This window comes from Lissotriton vulgaris, chromosome 10 (genome assembly GCF_964263255.1).
Source record: "Lissotriton vulgaris chromosome 10, aLisVul1.2, whole genome shotgun sequence".
NCBI classification, from domain to species: domain Eukaryota; kingdom Metazoa; phylum Chordata; class Amphibia; order Caudata; family Salamandridae; genus Lissotriton; species Lissotriton vulgaris.
The window spans coordinates 414,339,818-414,355,414 of record NC_141698.1 but is presented as its reverse complement, the minus strand read 5'-3'; the positions used below and the strand labels follow the sequence as shown (position 1 = coordinate 414,355,414).

Sequence of the window (15,597 nt, the reverse complement as noted above, 5' to 3'; positions counted from 1 at the left end):
TTCTAGCAGTTAAGAAGGCCCTCCGAGATGAGGGCATATTTTATTATTTTATTTTATTTAAGTAGCTTATACAGCGCGCAGCTACCCCCGGAGGGGTGTCCCGGCGCTAAAACAGAAACTCAGGAATATAGGAGGGGAACAGGACAATTGTAGGACTAGATTCATGATCTGGAGAACAGCCACGTTTTTAGTTTACTACGGAAGAGGGATTCAGACGGGCAAAACCTGAGGTCAAGTGGGAGGCAGTTCCATAGTTTAGCAGTCATTACGCTAAACCCTCTGCCGCCCATTCTGGATCGTCGAAAGCGTGGTACAATCAAGAGACGTAAATTGTTAGATCTCAGAGATCTGACTGATTGAGATATTACCACTCGCTTTTTCAGGTATCCTGGCCCAAGGCCATTGATAGCACAAAAGGCGAGGGTGAGAATCTTGAATTGAATGCTGCTTGCAATGGGAAGCCAGTGTAGCTCTTTGCAATAAAAAGCAACCGACTGAGGGTAGGGGATATTTCCAATCAGTCTAGCTGCCGCATTCTGCACGATCTGAAGACGATCGATCAGATATTGAGGGGCACCGGCGTACAAGCTGTTGGCGTAGTCTAAATGAGATGTGATGAGGGCCTGAGTGACTGTTCTGCGGGCGTCTAAGGGGAGGTAAGGGAAGATCTTTTTAATCATGCGAAGTTTCGCAAAGCAAGCTGAGGTGACCTTGTTGATTTGCGTTTTACAAGAAAGTGATTCATCAAACTGAAAACCAAGGTTACGTGCTAATTAAACAGGAGTGGGCGAGGGGTTCAGCATTGTGGGCCACCACAGGCTGGGGGATATTGGAGTTTTCTGGTTAAAAAATAAGACCTCTGTCTTATCAGTATTAAGCCTAAGGTAGTTGATGGTCATCCAGGCACAGATGTTATCCAAACATTGGCGGAAGTTGGCAAAGGTGGAGTCAGAGTGATCTCTAAAAAAGAATATCAGCTGAGTATCATCAGCGTAAGAGACCACTCTGACCCCACAGGACACCACTGCAGCCAAGGGTGCGAGATAAATGTTAAAAAACAGAGGGCTCAGGGCAGAGCCCTGCGGAACACCACACAGCAGGGGTTTACCCTCTGATTTAAAAGGCCTGAGCGCCACCTTCTGAGTTCTGCCCGTAAGGAATGACTCAACCCAGGCTAATGCGGAGACACCAATTCCAACCTGCCTTAGACGATTTAGTAGGATTTTATGTGAAACCGTATCAAAAGCGGCGGATAGGTCGAGGAGGACCAACATGGCCTCCTCGCCCCTATCCACACACTCACGGATCGTCTCAGATACTTCCAAGAGAGCAGTCTCGGTACTGAAGCCCGCTCTAATGGCCGGATTGAGAATCGTGCAGTAAAGAATTGTTTTCCAGATATTCTGTCAGTTGTAGCTGCACGGCCTTTCCCAGAATTTTTGCGGGTTTGGGGAGGAGGGAGATGGGGCGATAATTGCTAAATTTTGTAGGATCGGCATCAGGCTTTTTCAGGATGGGGACCAACAAAGCCTCTTTCCAAGTAGTCGGAAATATGCCATGATAGAGGGAGGCATTCCAGATAGAAAGGGTCTAGACAGTGAGGGGGCCAGGTCACCCATGACCTTGGCAGGGATTGGGTCGGAGGGAGAGCCAGATTTGCACTGCGTGAATAGCCTGAGTGCGGTCTCAAGAGTCAACTCGTTAAAAGACTGTAAAGAAGCAGATTCCGGGGCCATGACAGGGGGGACCGGGGAGGGTACCTCAGTAGGAAACGAAGTTCTAATTTTATAAATTTTCTCTAAAAAATAATCAGACAGTCCATCGCATAATGCCTGGCTAGAGGGGTTCTGCGAGGCCCTGACGGGAGGGTTTACAAATTCCTTAACAATATTAAAAAGGGTTTTAGAGGAGTTTTTAGCGTTAGAGATTTGTAGAGAGAAATAGTCTCTCATGGTAACTCTTTTTAGTTTAAGGAATTTTTTCAAAGCGGTTTTGTAAATTGCTTTAGATTCAGGGTCATAATTCTGCCACCACTTGCGTTCTAGTATTTTGCAGCGGCTTTTTTCCTCAAGGAGGGTCGGAGAGAACCAAGGGGCAGAGGGGCGAGTTCTAGCAGAGGTAATAGGTTTGAGAGGGGCGATGGAATCAATGGCAAGGAGCAGCGCGGAATTAAGTTTGGACACATTTTCATCAATGTCACTAGACAAAGGGTCCGGCTGATAGTTGAGTAAGGGGTCTAAGGTCGTGCAGGTAACTTTATGCCACCTTCTTCCCAGCTCTTTACCAAGGACAGTGGGTCTAGGTCCAGAACTTAGCTCTAAGTCAAAAGGGACAAGGTGGTGATCTGACCAGGTAAGAGGGAGAGGAGGATGAACTATAATATTCGAGAAATTGGCAAAGATAAGGTCAAGTGTATGCCCAGCTGTATGTGTTGGACCCTTAACTAATTGGAGCAAGTTCAGACTCTGCATAGTTTCTAACAAGTAGTTGTCTTTCGTGCAGAGAGAATTATCCACGTGGAGGTTAAAATCTCCAAGTACCAGAAAATGCTGGTGCTTAAGGGAAAGATCAGCCATCAGGTGGGTTAATGCCGTTAAAGAGAGAGTCGAGGCAGTAGGAGGGTTGTAGACTAGCATACAGTTTTCTCTTCTATTCCCGGCCCGCCTGAAGGTGATGGTAGATGGTAAGGCATCTTTCTATGGTTCGCCTGACGAACCATGGAACTGCTGGAGCTGTACCGAGCTGGAACTGATGGTCATAGAGGAGAAGATGGGAAAGCGGAGGACCGACCGAAATCCCGGAGGGGTCGAAGAACCAGGAAACGCCCGACGGCTAGCCAGGTACCATCCACATCGCAGACAGATTTGGAGAGACAGGCGGCACTGCAAGCGGTCTCTGTCATATCGGGGGCGGCGGCTGCTGTCTCGGTGGCGGACTCGGGGTCTCAGCCGGGATCGGAGGCGTTGGTTTCTGATGGCTCGGCGGAGGGTACACAGAACTTGCCTCATGTTACGCCAGGGACGGCTGATGGACTATTGGACGAGTGAACACTCCTGATCCCAGTCTGCAAGTAATACGAGGGTACATTTACGATGGTGACGGATGTTGGGGGAGGGGGCGGTGGTGTTTTACTAATGCTGGCAGGTGGCTTGTTCCATTGTCTTATTTCTCCCGGGGGAGATGGGAGATGATGGCTTGGAGTGGGGGTTTGGCTGGGTCTGGGTGGCCCCAGGGGACACGACATGTGGGAGGCTGAGTGCGGGCAGGAAGGATAAGGATATCGTAGCCCAGCTCGAATTGGTGTAGTGTCGCCCCCTCGACCTCACGTTAATTGTGAGACTCTGGTAACTACCAGAGAAGCCCGTTAGACTGGATTGGGTTTGGATGGGTTATTATGGTTTAGCACCTGTTCTGGGGGAGGGAGGGATGGGGGTTCGTTGGGACTGTTTTGGTGTTCAGGGGACTGTCAGTATGCCTGTTAGACCATGGGGGACATTGTTTTGTTGCATGCTCCACTATGGGGACCCGACTTGAGTTAAAGTGTATTACCTGGAATGTGCGGGGGCTGAACTCCATGACAAAACGCTACAAGGTACATGCATATTTAATACGTAGGGGAGTACAAGTGGCCTTCCTGCAGGAAACTCATATTGATCAAGCCGAGGGGCGGCCGCTGCAGCGGAGATGGAGGGGCCAATTGTTTTACACCACCTATTCTGCATTTGCAAGGGGGACATTGATCTGGGTGCGGTCAGGTGTTCCCTTCCAACCTGTGACAACTCTGGTAGATCCAGGAGGGAGGTTTGTGGCTGTGATGGGTCGGTTAGATGGGAGGGATGTGGCATTGTGTAGCATGTACACCCCGAATATTGATCAATCAGCCTTTTTTTCGCGTGCCTCGGGGAAGTTGGCGCCCTTCCTGACCGGTACAGTGTTTTTAGGAGGCGATTTTAACTCAATCACTGATGTGGAACTGGACCGCTCTCACCCGCCACTGGCCCAATCTGCGGTCCATAGACTGGCAAAGGTACGGCGAGAATGGCAATCTGCCTGGCATTTAGTGGATGTGTGGCGAACTCACCACCCCACGGTTAGGGATTATTCCTTTTATTCAGTGCCGCATGATTTACATGTACGATTGGACAGTATATTGTGCTCTGGGAGCTCAGGAGCGAACGTCTCATAGTGAGTATTTGGCGAGAACTATTTCTGATCACAATCCCTGTCTGGTAACGGTGCGGTGGTCCAGACAGCGGCAGGTGATTTTTACGTGGCGCTTGAACCCAATGATTTTCGAGGACCCTGTTTTTAGAGTGGAAGTTGGAGAGGGTATTGGACACTACTTCTCGGAGAATGCGGGGTCGGCTTCCGGTAGAGCTCCGGATTGGGATGCCTTTAAGGCAGTGGTACGGGGAGTGTGTATCTCATCAACGGCGGGAACCCGTAAAACGTTGTTGCGTGACATAGAACAAGAGGAAGATCGCCTGCGTCAGGCAGAGAAGGATAGCCATGCGGAGGAGAAGGGGCAGGAAGCAGTTGTGGCAGCACGCGAAAGGGTGGCAGTACAGATCGAAAGGTTGCGCTGTTTTGATTATAGGGAGTATTCTGTGAGAGCCCATGCAGAGAGAGACAGGGTAGGATCATTATTGGCCTGGCTGGCTAACCCGGCGATCCGGGGCTCCCCGATCTTGTCGCTGACTGCGCAGGCCGGGGGTTTAGTATACCCGCAAGCCGAAATTAATAACCAGTTGCTAGCTTACTATACACAGCTTTATCAGAGTTCGATGTAGGACCTCCTTGTTGGCGCCTCAGACTTCTTGACCGCGGCGCGGCTCCCGAGGTTAGACCCGGAGCATGAAAAGGGGTTGGGGGAGGATATCTCGCTTGGGGAGATCCGTACAGCAATCAAACATATGGCTAGACGGAAAACACCGGGAGCTGATGGCCTCCCCGTAGAATTCTACGCTGCATATATAGATCTTCTTGCGCCGCATTTACAGGCAGTGTACAGAGAGGCATGGGAAATGGGAAGGCTGCCTTCGACCACCAGGGAGGCGATCATAGTCCCACTATTGAAGAGAGGTGGTGACCCCAGCTCCAGAGTGGCATATCGACCGCTTTCCATGCTCACAGTGGATTATAAATCCTGAGTAGAATTTTGGCAATGCGCCTGCTGGAGCACATGACCTCTCTGGTTCACCCGGACCAGGCGGGCTTTATTCCCACCAGGAGTACTGCGACGTGTATACGCCGGCTGATTAGAGTCATAGGAGGTGACAGGGACAGGACACTGGGAGCAGCAGTGTTATCGGTTGACATTGAGAAGGCCTTCAACAGCGTGGAATGGCCTTATTTGTTCCGAGTGTTGCAAGACTTTGGTTTGGGAGGTCAGTTTGTGCGGTGGACGAAACCTCTGTATAATGCTGCTACAGCTAGGGTTCGCACGAGGTGCACCGTTTCAACGGTGTATCAGGTTTGTAGAGGTACCCGCCAGGGTTGTTCCTATCGCTGCTATTATTCGCCTTACCGATTGAACCGCTGGCGGCACATGCCAGGCTAGGAAGGTCTTATGAAGGTCTATCACTGCGGGGGGAGATTCATTATATCTCCTTGTATGCAGATGACTTACTGATATACCTGGCGGACGTAGAGGAATCTTTGAGTGGAGCTAAGGACTTGCTTCAGGAATTTGGCCGCGTTTCTGGATTGAGGGTGAACTGGAGTAAGACCTGTTTATTTCCTATGGCTCGAGATGTCCAGATGCCTGCGATACTGGGGGACCAGCAGTGGGAGCCTCGATGTTTGCCCTACCTGGGGGTCCGTATATATCACACTCAACCCGACCTCCTAGAAGGAAATGTGGGCGGAGCGATGAGGGGCCTCCGAGGCAGTATGGAATTTTGGCGAACCCTCCCCTTGTCGGTAGCGGGGAGGGTAGGGCTGCTGAAAATGGTGGCGCTCCCGCGTTTGCTTTATTTTTTTCGAACGTTACTGGTGTGGATTCCGGCGTCCTTTTTTCAGAAGCTCAGGTCCCTGATTACAGGTTTTGTCTGGGGTTCGGGTAGACAGCGGGTAGCAATGAATACTTTGATGCGACCGCGTGCAGAGGGGGGACTGGCGGCCCCCGATTTTGAGTGGTACTACCTGGCGGCACAGCTGCAGTAGCTCACGCAGGCGGTAGCACAGGAGTTTAGAGGACCGGAGGGTCCACAAGGTAGGATAATTCCCAGGCATGTGCTATTGTTTATACTTCTCCAGCAGAAGTTAGGGCTTGATCAGCTTACACTTGAGGAGTGCACCCTTCGCTCGTGCTGGAACCGGAGTCAAAGGCGAGCGGGATTTCTTCGCCCCTATGCCCCGGAGATCCCCTTGGGCATGTGCACGGCCCTGCCGCATGGAGGGGACTGGTCGGCACTGGCTGTCTGGGAGGAGCTTGGGGTGACTTGTATAGGATGGGGGCCTGTTGTCCTTTCAGGATTTGCAAAGCAGTTTTGCATTGCCGCGGGGCGACTATTTATTACATGCTGCACTCGTGGCGGGTATTCAAAAGCAGTGGAAGATGGGGTTGCTAGAACCTCCGATTTCTTTGGGCTGGCAATATGTCGTCATGGCGGCTGGCGCGTTTAAAACTATCACGTGCCTCTACAGACGGCTGTCGACTGAGCGGATACCTCCCCTTGACACTCTAAAAGGCAAATGGGAGGCAGACATAGGTAAACCAATCCCGGAGTCGACGTGGCCACACTTATTGCCGCGTACCTGGAAAGGCACACACAACGGCAGGTTCCAATTGGTTCCATTTTTCACGCTACATAGGGCCTATCTGAACCCGGTGAAAATTTTACGGTATCAGGGGGGATCACACTCACCATGCCCGAGATGTAACACCGATGGGGCCGATTTTGAACATATGTTTTAGACTTGCACAGGGCTGGGGTCCTACTGGGAGGAGGTGATGGCGTGCCTGTCCTGGGTTACAGGACGGGAGATAGAGGCAGAGATGGGGACCTGCTTGCTGCTCTGGTTCCCGCATACCCCCCCGCACTAAAGTAACTAGCAAGTTTTGCGATTTGGGGCTGATAATGGCGAAGAGAGAACTCACCACGCATTGGAAGTCAAGAACAGGACCCAGTTATCTAAGATGGAGGGCAAGTTTCTTACAATGGGCGGATAGAGAGGGGACACTTCGCATGCAGCTTGCTAGGCGTACCACTAATGAGAAGGCGTTGGAGACAGCAAGGATGTGGGGTGCGCTGGTGGCAGAGCTCAAGGCTTCGGATAGAGAGGAAGAGGGGGAGGAAGAAGTTGTAGAGTTAGATCAGGGGGAGGGAACGAGGGAGAATGACCCATGAGGGATAAAAGGAGGGGTGGTAGGTCTCATTGGTTGAGGGAGAAGGACAGTTTTTTCCCATCCCAGGTATGAGATGCTAGAGGATCCCTGCGGAGACATAGGGAAGTAATGCTTGACTTTCGGATCTCCCAACCTGTTCTCTGTTATGTTTTGATGTGGAGTCGTTAACTATAGGAAGAGCTGGGAGATACTGGAGGGACCAATTGGGCTGAGGCACACTGACGGGGGTGGGGGCAGGAGAAGGGGGCCAGGAAAGTTAGGTTAGAAATTCATCTGTACAGATTTGAATGATATACGTAAGACTCAATAGGCCATCTGCGTAATGGCCGTACAAATGTGAAGATGAGGTAGTTTGTCTGTTATGGAAACCAATACAAAATTTTGGGGGGAAAAAAGTCAGAGTTTGGTGTTTGTGGTGGATGGTTTGGTAAATCTGCCTTTGCCTCTGGAGATGTTACACTTATATGAGCCTCAGTAGTATCCTCTAGGTGAGGTGGTTTGAGCTTGTGGCCGCTGGTATGAGATGGAGGTTTCAGAAGAGATAGTCCTAAACTCTCAACAGTAAGATTAATGGTGAAAGGAGCCACAGTGAGTAGATTCCTGCAATGCTCCCATGGCTTTGGCTGTCTCATTTTCTTTTTTGATTTTTGCTAGGTGGGCATCTACCCGAGGGCCAAAAAGATGTTCCCATTGAATGGGAGGGCCAGGACATTTAGCTGTACCTCAGGTTTAACCCTGAGACCCGAAGCCAGGCGCGTCTGCATAGTAATACGGTAGAGTTTATTCCTATTGCTGCAGTATCAGCAGCATCAAGAGCACAACGTATAGTTGTGTTAGATATTAACTTACCCTCAGAAGCTATATGATAGACGTGTTTTTGCGCTCCTCTGGGAGGTATTGAAGGAGCTTCTCCATCTTGTGGGTGCTATCATACCTAAAGAGGAGGCAGACAAGAGTTTGTGATACACCAGTGATTACCAGATTCTCTGTCCACCCTCTTTCCAGCTGCATCAATCTTTTTACTTTCCTTATCTGGTGGAAGGGCTTCACCAGATGATTAAAAAATTGCTCTTTTATGTGCAGTTGCCCCTACTAAAGAGTCTGGTGGAAGTTGACCTTTTATCTATGGGGCAATTAGGGGACACCTTATACTTTTTATCTACTGATGGCGTTACAACCCTAGATAGGACCAGAACATTAAATATGAGGTGTGACGGAGCATATCCTTAAGCATAGGCAAATATTCTGTAGAACGCTGAATGGAGAAGAGTGTTTCAAATAAGTAGCCATCCTCAAGGGGCTCTCTATGTAGGTGCACCTTATAAAAGGTGACAGCCCTACCAATTAAGTACAGTAAGCAGTAGTGTCATCTGGGAGAGATGTTATTTTAGGGTACAGATCCAGGTCTGTATTAGCTGGTGGATCAGAGTCATGCATGTCCCATGGATCATCCTGGGGTAGGATATTCATAGTGTTCCCATCAGTTTTGCCGTCTAAGTAAGACTGCATGGAACCTTCAGGGGAATATGATACAGAGGCAGATGCCAAAGTAGGTGGTGAGGCGGAATGGAGTGTAGCCAGAATAAGTGGTGGAATAATTTGCACTGGGCCTGTAGATTTGTCAATTATTTTCCTCTGTTTGGGTGGAGTGGGGATGCCCAAAGCTTCTTTAAAAGACAGCTGCCTGTTGGAAGGTTGTGAGAATCTCTGAGCGCTAATGAATCAATGATTTGTGAATGTTACAGCGTCCACTGTCCTTTATTTGAGCATCCGAACACTTTACATTGCTGTTGATCTGTTTAGTTCTTTGCCAATACGTTAAGTCTGTTATTTTAAATTTACCATCAGTCTTCATCAGGGCCTCAAAAGTATTCTCTGAAATGTACACAAGAAAATGCTTGGTACTGGGTCCGGACAACGAACCAGTAATCAAATATTCCAAAAGGATAAGGCAACAACTAAACAGATAAACTGCAATTTCAAGTTTTCAGATGCTCAAATAAAGGACAGTGGACACTGTAACAATCACAAATCATTGATTCATTGAGTGCTTGGAGATTTTTGTAACATTGAGGAGAAGTTTCTTTTCCAACAGAGGAAAACTAGGTGGCTCTCCCTTCTCCCAGAGCACCAACAAACAAGATATATGGACAATAATTTACTCACCTTTGAAAACATTTACCTTGGACCTATATTATGTTGTGTGCACCGATTCTCCCAGCCACCACCCTCTTGTAATAATTCTTGGATGGTTGTGCACCAGTGTTGGTGGGGTGGAGGGGGTGTCTTGCGATTATTTGGCCTGAGTCAGGATGGATCATAACATGCTTTAGCCGAAAGTCAAGTTCGTCTTGGAGTCTTTCAAACAATGGTCCCACAGACCCCGATCCATGGCCAGTTTTGCTGGATGCCGAAGTTCTCAGCTCCAATACCAATGTCTTTGGCTCCAAAGATTTCAGCTCCAATGTGGTAGGTTTTGGAGCCAACAGCATTCAGTGTTTTAATTCTGAAGTTTTTGGGTCTGAAGCTCAATTCGATTCAGAAGCTGGGGTGGGCGACTCTGAAACTTGCAGCTTTGATGGCTTTTTCAGCCTGAGCTAGGGTTGGGCGTGTCCAAAGACGGTGGTCGGAGCCGACCATGGCCCGAAGTACCCAGTGGCCTGACAATATGTTTAGGTCACTCTTAAACGGGAGGTCAACGCTATGTGGTGGTCTGCTGGGGTCAATGTTGAGGTGGTGGAGACACAGTACTCACGACTGGTAGGGCAGGAGGTAGAACTTGCATATCAACTTCGGAGCAGGAGCTACATTTGGGGGAGAAGGTCCCTTCGTCCATGACGTCCCTTGTATGTGATGTTCTACTTGAAAGTTCTTGGGTCCAAAAAGTCTGGTGTATCGTCTGCACTCCTACAAATCATTTTGAGGCGTCGGGCCCAATGGTTATGTAAAGTCTTTTTGGACCTGAAGGAGCGGCAAGCATTGCAGCTGACCTCGTCGTGTTCGGGGGAGAGGCATAGATTACACACCTGATGGAGAAGGGTGCGAGGATATTTTGTGACGCCGAGGACAAAAACGAAAGGGCGTCCGTTCTATTACCGAGTGGACATGGTGGGGGGGAGCGCCTAAGAATCGAAGTAAGGCCCAGACAAGCGAAGGCCCATGCGCAGCCGTGGTCAATGAGAGTCATTGACCCAAACAGAAGAGAGAGGGAGAGGACAGTGGTTGATAACAATACTAATGGAAAGCAGGTATGAACCGAGAAAAGTGCACCACAACAGTGTTGAACTGGAACTGAGGAACACACGTCCGAACCAGATGGCGGAAGATAAAATTCTAACAATGGAGTCGATTACTATGCACATTACCAGCAAGAGAAAGAGTCACACTACCTAGTGAGTCGAAAGACTTTCCTCGAAGAAAAACAACTTTCACTCATCCGAGCCCATACATGCCTCGAACATCCTTTTCCAAATGGATACTGGTTGTCTTAACATTCACTTGGTACTACTCACCAGAACAGCCACATAAAATCTCAAAGAGTCTGTATGCCAGAGGGCTCCTAATTACTAACCCTCTAAGCAAATTAAAAAGAGCTTGAGATGTACTCACTTGAAAGGCCGTTGGGCTATTGCCTTTGTCACCGCAACAATATGTTGTGCAAACTCTAGCCAGGTGTCCAAGAAGAGAACATCAGTGTGGGACCACAACTGCAAAACCACCAGTGCCTGAGAGACAAAGTCAAACAAATACGATTAACTTGATAGAGGATCTGTTGCTCCTAGACCATTGTCTATTTACTGACATGAATGCATAGGTACTTTGCCAACTAGCGGCGGTACCAGAAACTGTTGTTAAATTAGAACTTTCATGTCAGCGTTTTAGGGCTAAAATCACTGTTTTGAGCTCAAAGAAAGTTATGCAGAGGAATTAATCTAATGTTTCTCACAAGGGCCAAGTAGAGATATCTGCAGTCAGCCACAACCTCCCCTCACAGTCTAATGAGTCAGTCACGACTACTATCTCCAACTATGCAAGGCAGACTTGATACCCCACCAGAGGTCAGGAGCATGAACAAGTAGTGGAATGGGGCAGTCTTTAACTGACTGTCCAGCACCAGACCGCAATGCTTTAGCAGAGGAAACTGCATAAAAAGATGTATAGTGTGACATGAACGACTACTACAATGCAGGAAGACTACAGTCTCAAGTCCTCCTTAATGTAAGTAACTTTGAATGGTATTCCAATTGTTACTTTATTTAATATCCAATGGTGGTGTACTCTCTCGTGTATTTTCACCAAATCCAATTATTTTTAAATCATTTAATTTAAATTCTTTACACACTCCAAATAACCAGCACACGTTTCAAGGAACAACCTCTTTTTCAAGGCATCCAAGAATATATGTGTTACTCAATTTGTTGTGCCCTCCAGGTATGGTAAACTTATCTGATGGCCACTGTAAACCAATAACTATACACTCAGTATGATAAGCCCACCAGATAAGGTAAACGTATGTGGTGAGCACAAGTAACAAAATAACAAGTATACACTGTCATGCCTTGAAAAATAGGTTTTATCTCAAAACACGTTATGGCTGTTTTGGAATTTTAAAAGAATATGAATAAAATTGTTAAATAAAATAATTTGGAGAAAATACACTGGAGTACAGCATCTTTGAGTCTTGAACTATAAAGTAAAGATTGAAATACCGTTCAAAGTTACCTCCATTGAGGAAGACTTGATTGTATAATGCCCCATTGGGTTGGGTGCTGGAAGATTGGGGTGTCAGGCTGAACATCCCCATACCTTAGTCTATAAGATATAGTTAGGACTGCAGTCCGAAACTACCAGAAGACAAGTCACTGTTCTTCAAGATAAGATTCATTGTCTTTTTCAAGGCATAAGGACCCAATCAATTGCCCTTTATGGTACCTGTGTTTTTTGGGAATATTTCACTGAGAACGCAAGCATAAAAAGATTCTTGAAGACCGGGCCATACTGGATTCTGCTACACCCCTCATGAAGTTCTATCTATGCAGACATCCAAAGAAAAGGAAGTAGTCAACTTCTGTACCTGTACAAAGGTAACTGCTAGAGGCAATATATCAGTGAAAATGCTGAGTATTAGTGCAGGTCAAATAGCAATATTTTGTATAAGTGATTACTACAAAGTGAAATGCTCTGAAGGTCCACTGTTAATAGCTAGTTTTTGTTCAAAACAGCTGGAAGTGCCTAATTTAAAGTCAGCATCTTGAACTTTTGCAGTGGGAGAAATTTTGTTTGTTCAGGAATAATTCAATATAACATTTACACAACATCATCAATACCTATGAGAGAAGGTAATTAGGAAAACAAAGTATCTTCATATAGATTAAGTAGAATAAATGTGGTTGTATGATGGTAACACGCATGCGTTTATATCACATGTGTTAACAATGCAGTTTTTACTAGGACCGCGTCTTTATCATGCATATCTTTAACAAACATGACTTTACAACACATTTTTTGTAAAGGCATGATTGTTAAAGGCGTATGCGTGGTAAAGATTACACCCCAGCCTCCTGCTTAAAATCGACACCAATCCACCACCCTGACACCCCCACCCTGAGCCCTAAACCCTAGCCCCTAGCTCTAAAAATACCTCCGACTCAACCCTAAAAAATCCCAAGCCCCCCGCTTTGACCCCCAGCCCTAAAAACTATCCCGACCACCACCGACTTGAGCCTTAAAACCTGGCCCCTAGCCCTACTTGTTACAAACCAACAATGGGCCTGTCCATCCAGAGTTACACCCAAATCTGTGTTTCCAACACTTGAGGGGTCTTCTAAAAATGTTATAACTCCCTCACAGACTTATTTAAGTCACAGTGTTGTGGTGTATCTTAACCCCTTTGGTGCTCATGACGAGCTCAGCTCGTCATGAGGCACGGTGCTTGTGTGCTCATGACGAGCTGAGCTCGTCATGAGCACACCCATTATCATTATGGCCCAGCACAGGAGAGGAATATCCTGCGCAGCCAAGGTGTTAATTAAAATAATCTACCATCATAGACCCACCCATGTACAAGAGAAAAAGTGTGGAACAGAGAGAAAGCACCTCACGGTAGCAACACCAAGGGGACCGCTGGCTGGTACTCGCCAGCAGGTCCACTTATCATCATTGGACTTCTCTCTGAGGAAAAGAAATGTGTGTGTTATTATAAACAAAATCTCAACCCCATGAAAGCAACAAAAGATAGAAAAACCTTAATGTGAATGTGCTATCTATGCATGCTATTGCAGTGCATGCCCTTTGGACCCCGTGAGAATATAAACAGATATTTCTCTCTGTTCCACAATTTTTCTCTTGCACATGGGTGGGTCTATGATGGTAGATTATTTTAATTAAGATGCACCACAACACTGTGACTTAAATAAGTCTGTGAGGGAGTTATAAAAATTTTAGGAGACCCCTCAAGTGTTGGAAATGCAGATTTGGGTGTAACTCTGGATGGACAGGCCCATTGTTGGTTTGTAACGCAGTGAGTGGGGGGCGGCCTGTCCTCTTTATCTCCCTATAGCTCCTAGTGTGTGGTTGACCCTAGCCCTACCAAGTCGTGTACTGATCCTTCCTATGCAGACCTTCCTGTTCCTGTTCCCCACCCATCTGCTCTAAATCTAGAGTGCTGACTGCCTTTACCACGCATATGCGTGGTACAGGCAATCGTGGTTAAGCATGCGCGTTAACGGAATGCCATTTCCCAATAAATGTTGGCTTAGTCCAAGAAATCTAATATAAAACTGATATAAACATGTGTATTATTTATTTAGTAAAACTTTAATAAAAAAGGGCCACCTGTAATAGAGACTGTAGATGTATAAACTACATCTTGGCTACATTTGAATTTAGAAAGGAAGACAAAGTGGTTGATGATCTGGAAACCTGGGAGGCAGTACTGCAAAAAAAAAAAATCGAGACTGCAGGAGAGGGAGCACAAGAGATGGGCTTGTCCTGTATGTAACTAACTACATGGACTTTGTGGTCATGTCTGTAAGCCGAACTGGCAGAGTGAGCTGTGCACTCATTTGCCAGTGACTGGTTTTGTATGATAAGACCATGTGGGTACTAAGATCTAGGGCGTCTATCTCAAGTCTGTGCCTCTGGCTTCACTGATGTCCCTAACTTTAGGGGGCTCATTTTCAGCTTGTGTAACAATTGACACCAAAAGAATCATCTGTGGTGATCCAGTTGAGCTACAGGAATCTGTACTAGTAAATAAAATGTGTCAATGACCTATCTACAGGTCACAAGGATATGATGGATTCTCTTTTAGACTATGATTTCAACCATAGGGATACTTTCCAGTCTCACCACCACTCTGATCATAAGGTGAAGTAGGCATGAATGTATATTAAAGGAGGAGATCCCCCAACCTCTAGCTGAACAGCCAGAAATGCAAATTGATGATGCTATGTTTTGGACAGAGAAATATACGTATGCCATAGTAATGAAAAAGGTGATCCTCTAAACCCCTTATTTTAGCCTATTGCAGTAATGACTGCAAATTCAGACATGTATCACTACAGGACAAAGGTCAAATGTTATTACCACTGTCATTCTCTTGAACCTTAATGCTTAACCCTAGTGGTCTATAAAATGGGACTCTGTTCTGGTTCTACTTGAATACCTATGTTTATAACTTACACACATGAAAGAACAGCATGGCATGAACTATACATCAATTGCTGAGGAATTGGAGAAAATGTACGACCCACTTGCAGCTTTGCCTCTCATGAGGCACTGCTCCTCTGTTATTTGTGTGTCAGTAGTAGCAGCGGTGGTGCTTTAATTCTGTCTCTAGGTGTAATTTTGAATGATGTGAAAATTAGAAAGGCTGCCCACTTTGGTTGGCATGCTGGCAGCTGATACCACAGGAGCATTGAGTGCCATTAATTCAGAATTGACAGCAATGAGAGCTTAAATTAGTTTTCGACCTAATCTGCCACTTTACATTAGCATAGAGTATTTCCCTTAAGGGAATTGCATCTTCATGTAATCAACGTCTGCCATAAATAACTGAACTTTGTATAGCTTGTCTGACTTGTCTGCCTGATTTACAACTATGCTATAACCAGGTGATGATTGATTATAGATTGACTTTACTGATTTGAGATGGTGACTAGAATAATTTGCTAACAATCCTTCACGGTTTGCAAAATTACTCTTCGCTGTCATCTGCTTCACTGGCACTGACATTGTTGAACTGA

General features: G+C 46.7%; 1 protein-coding gene across 1 annotated transcript in view; it reads right to left on the bottom strand.

The window, feature by feature from the left end:
* The window catches only part of EME2 (essential meiotic structure-specific endonuclease subunit 2), a 162,327-nt gene that overhangs the window by 60,373 nt on the left and 86,357 nt on the right, over window positions 1–15,597 (bottom strand). Inside the window, exon 6 of the mRNA XM_086941244.1 lies at window positions 10,961–11,076. Coding sequence (XP_086797370.1) covers window positions 10,961–11,076 — 116 coding nt within the window. The remainder of the gene's footprint in view (window positions 1–10,960; window positions 11,077–15,597) is intronic.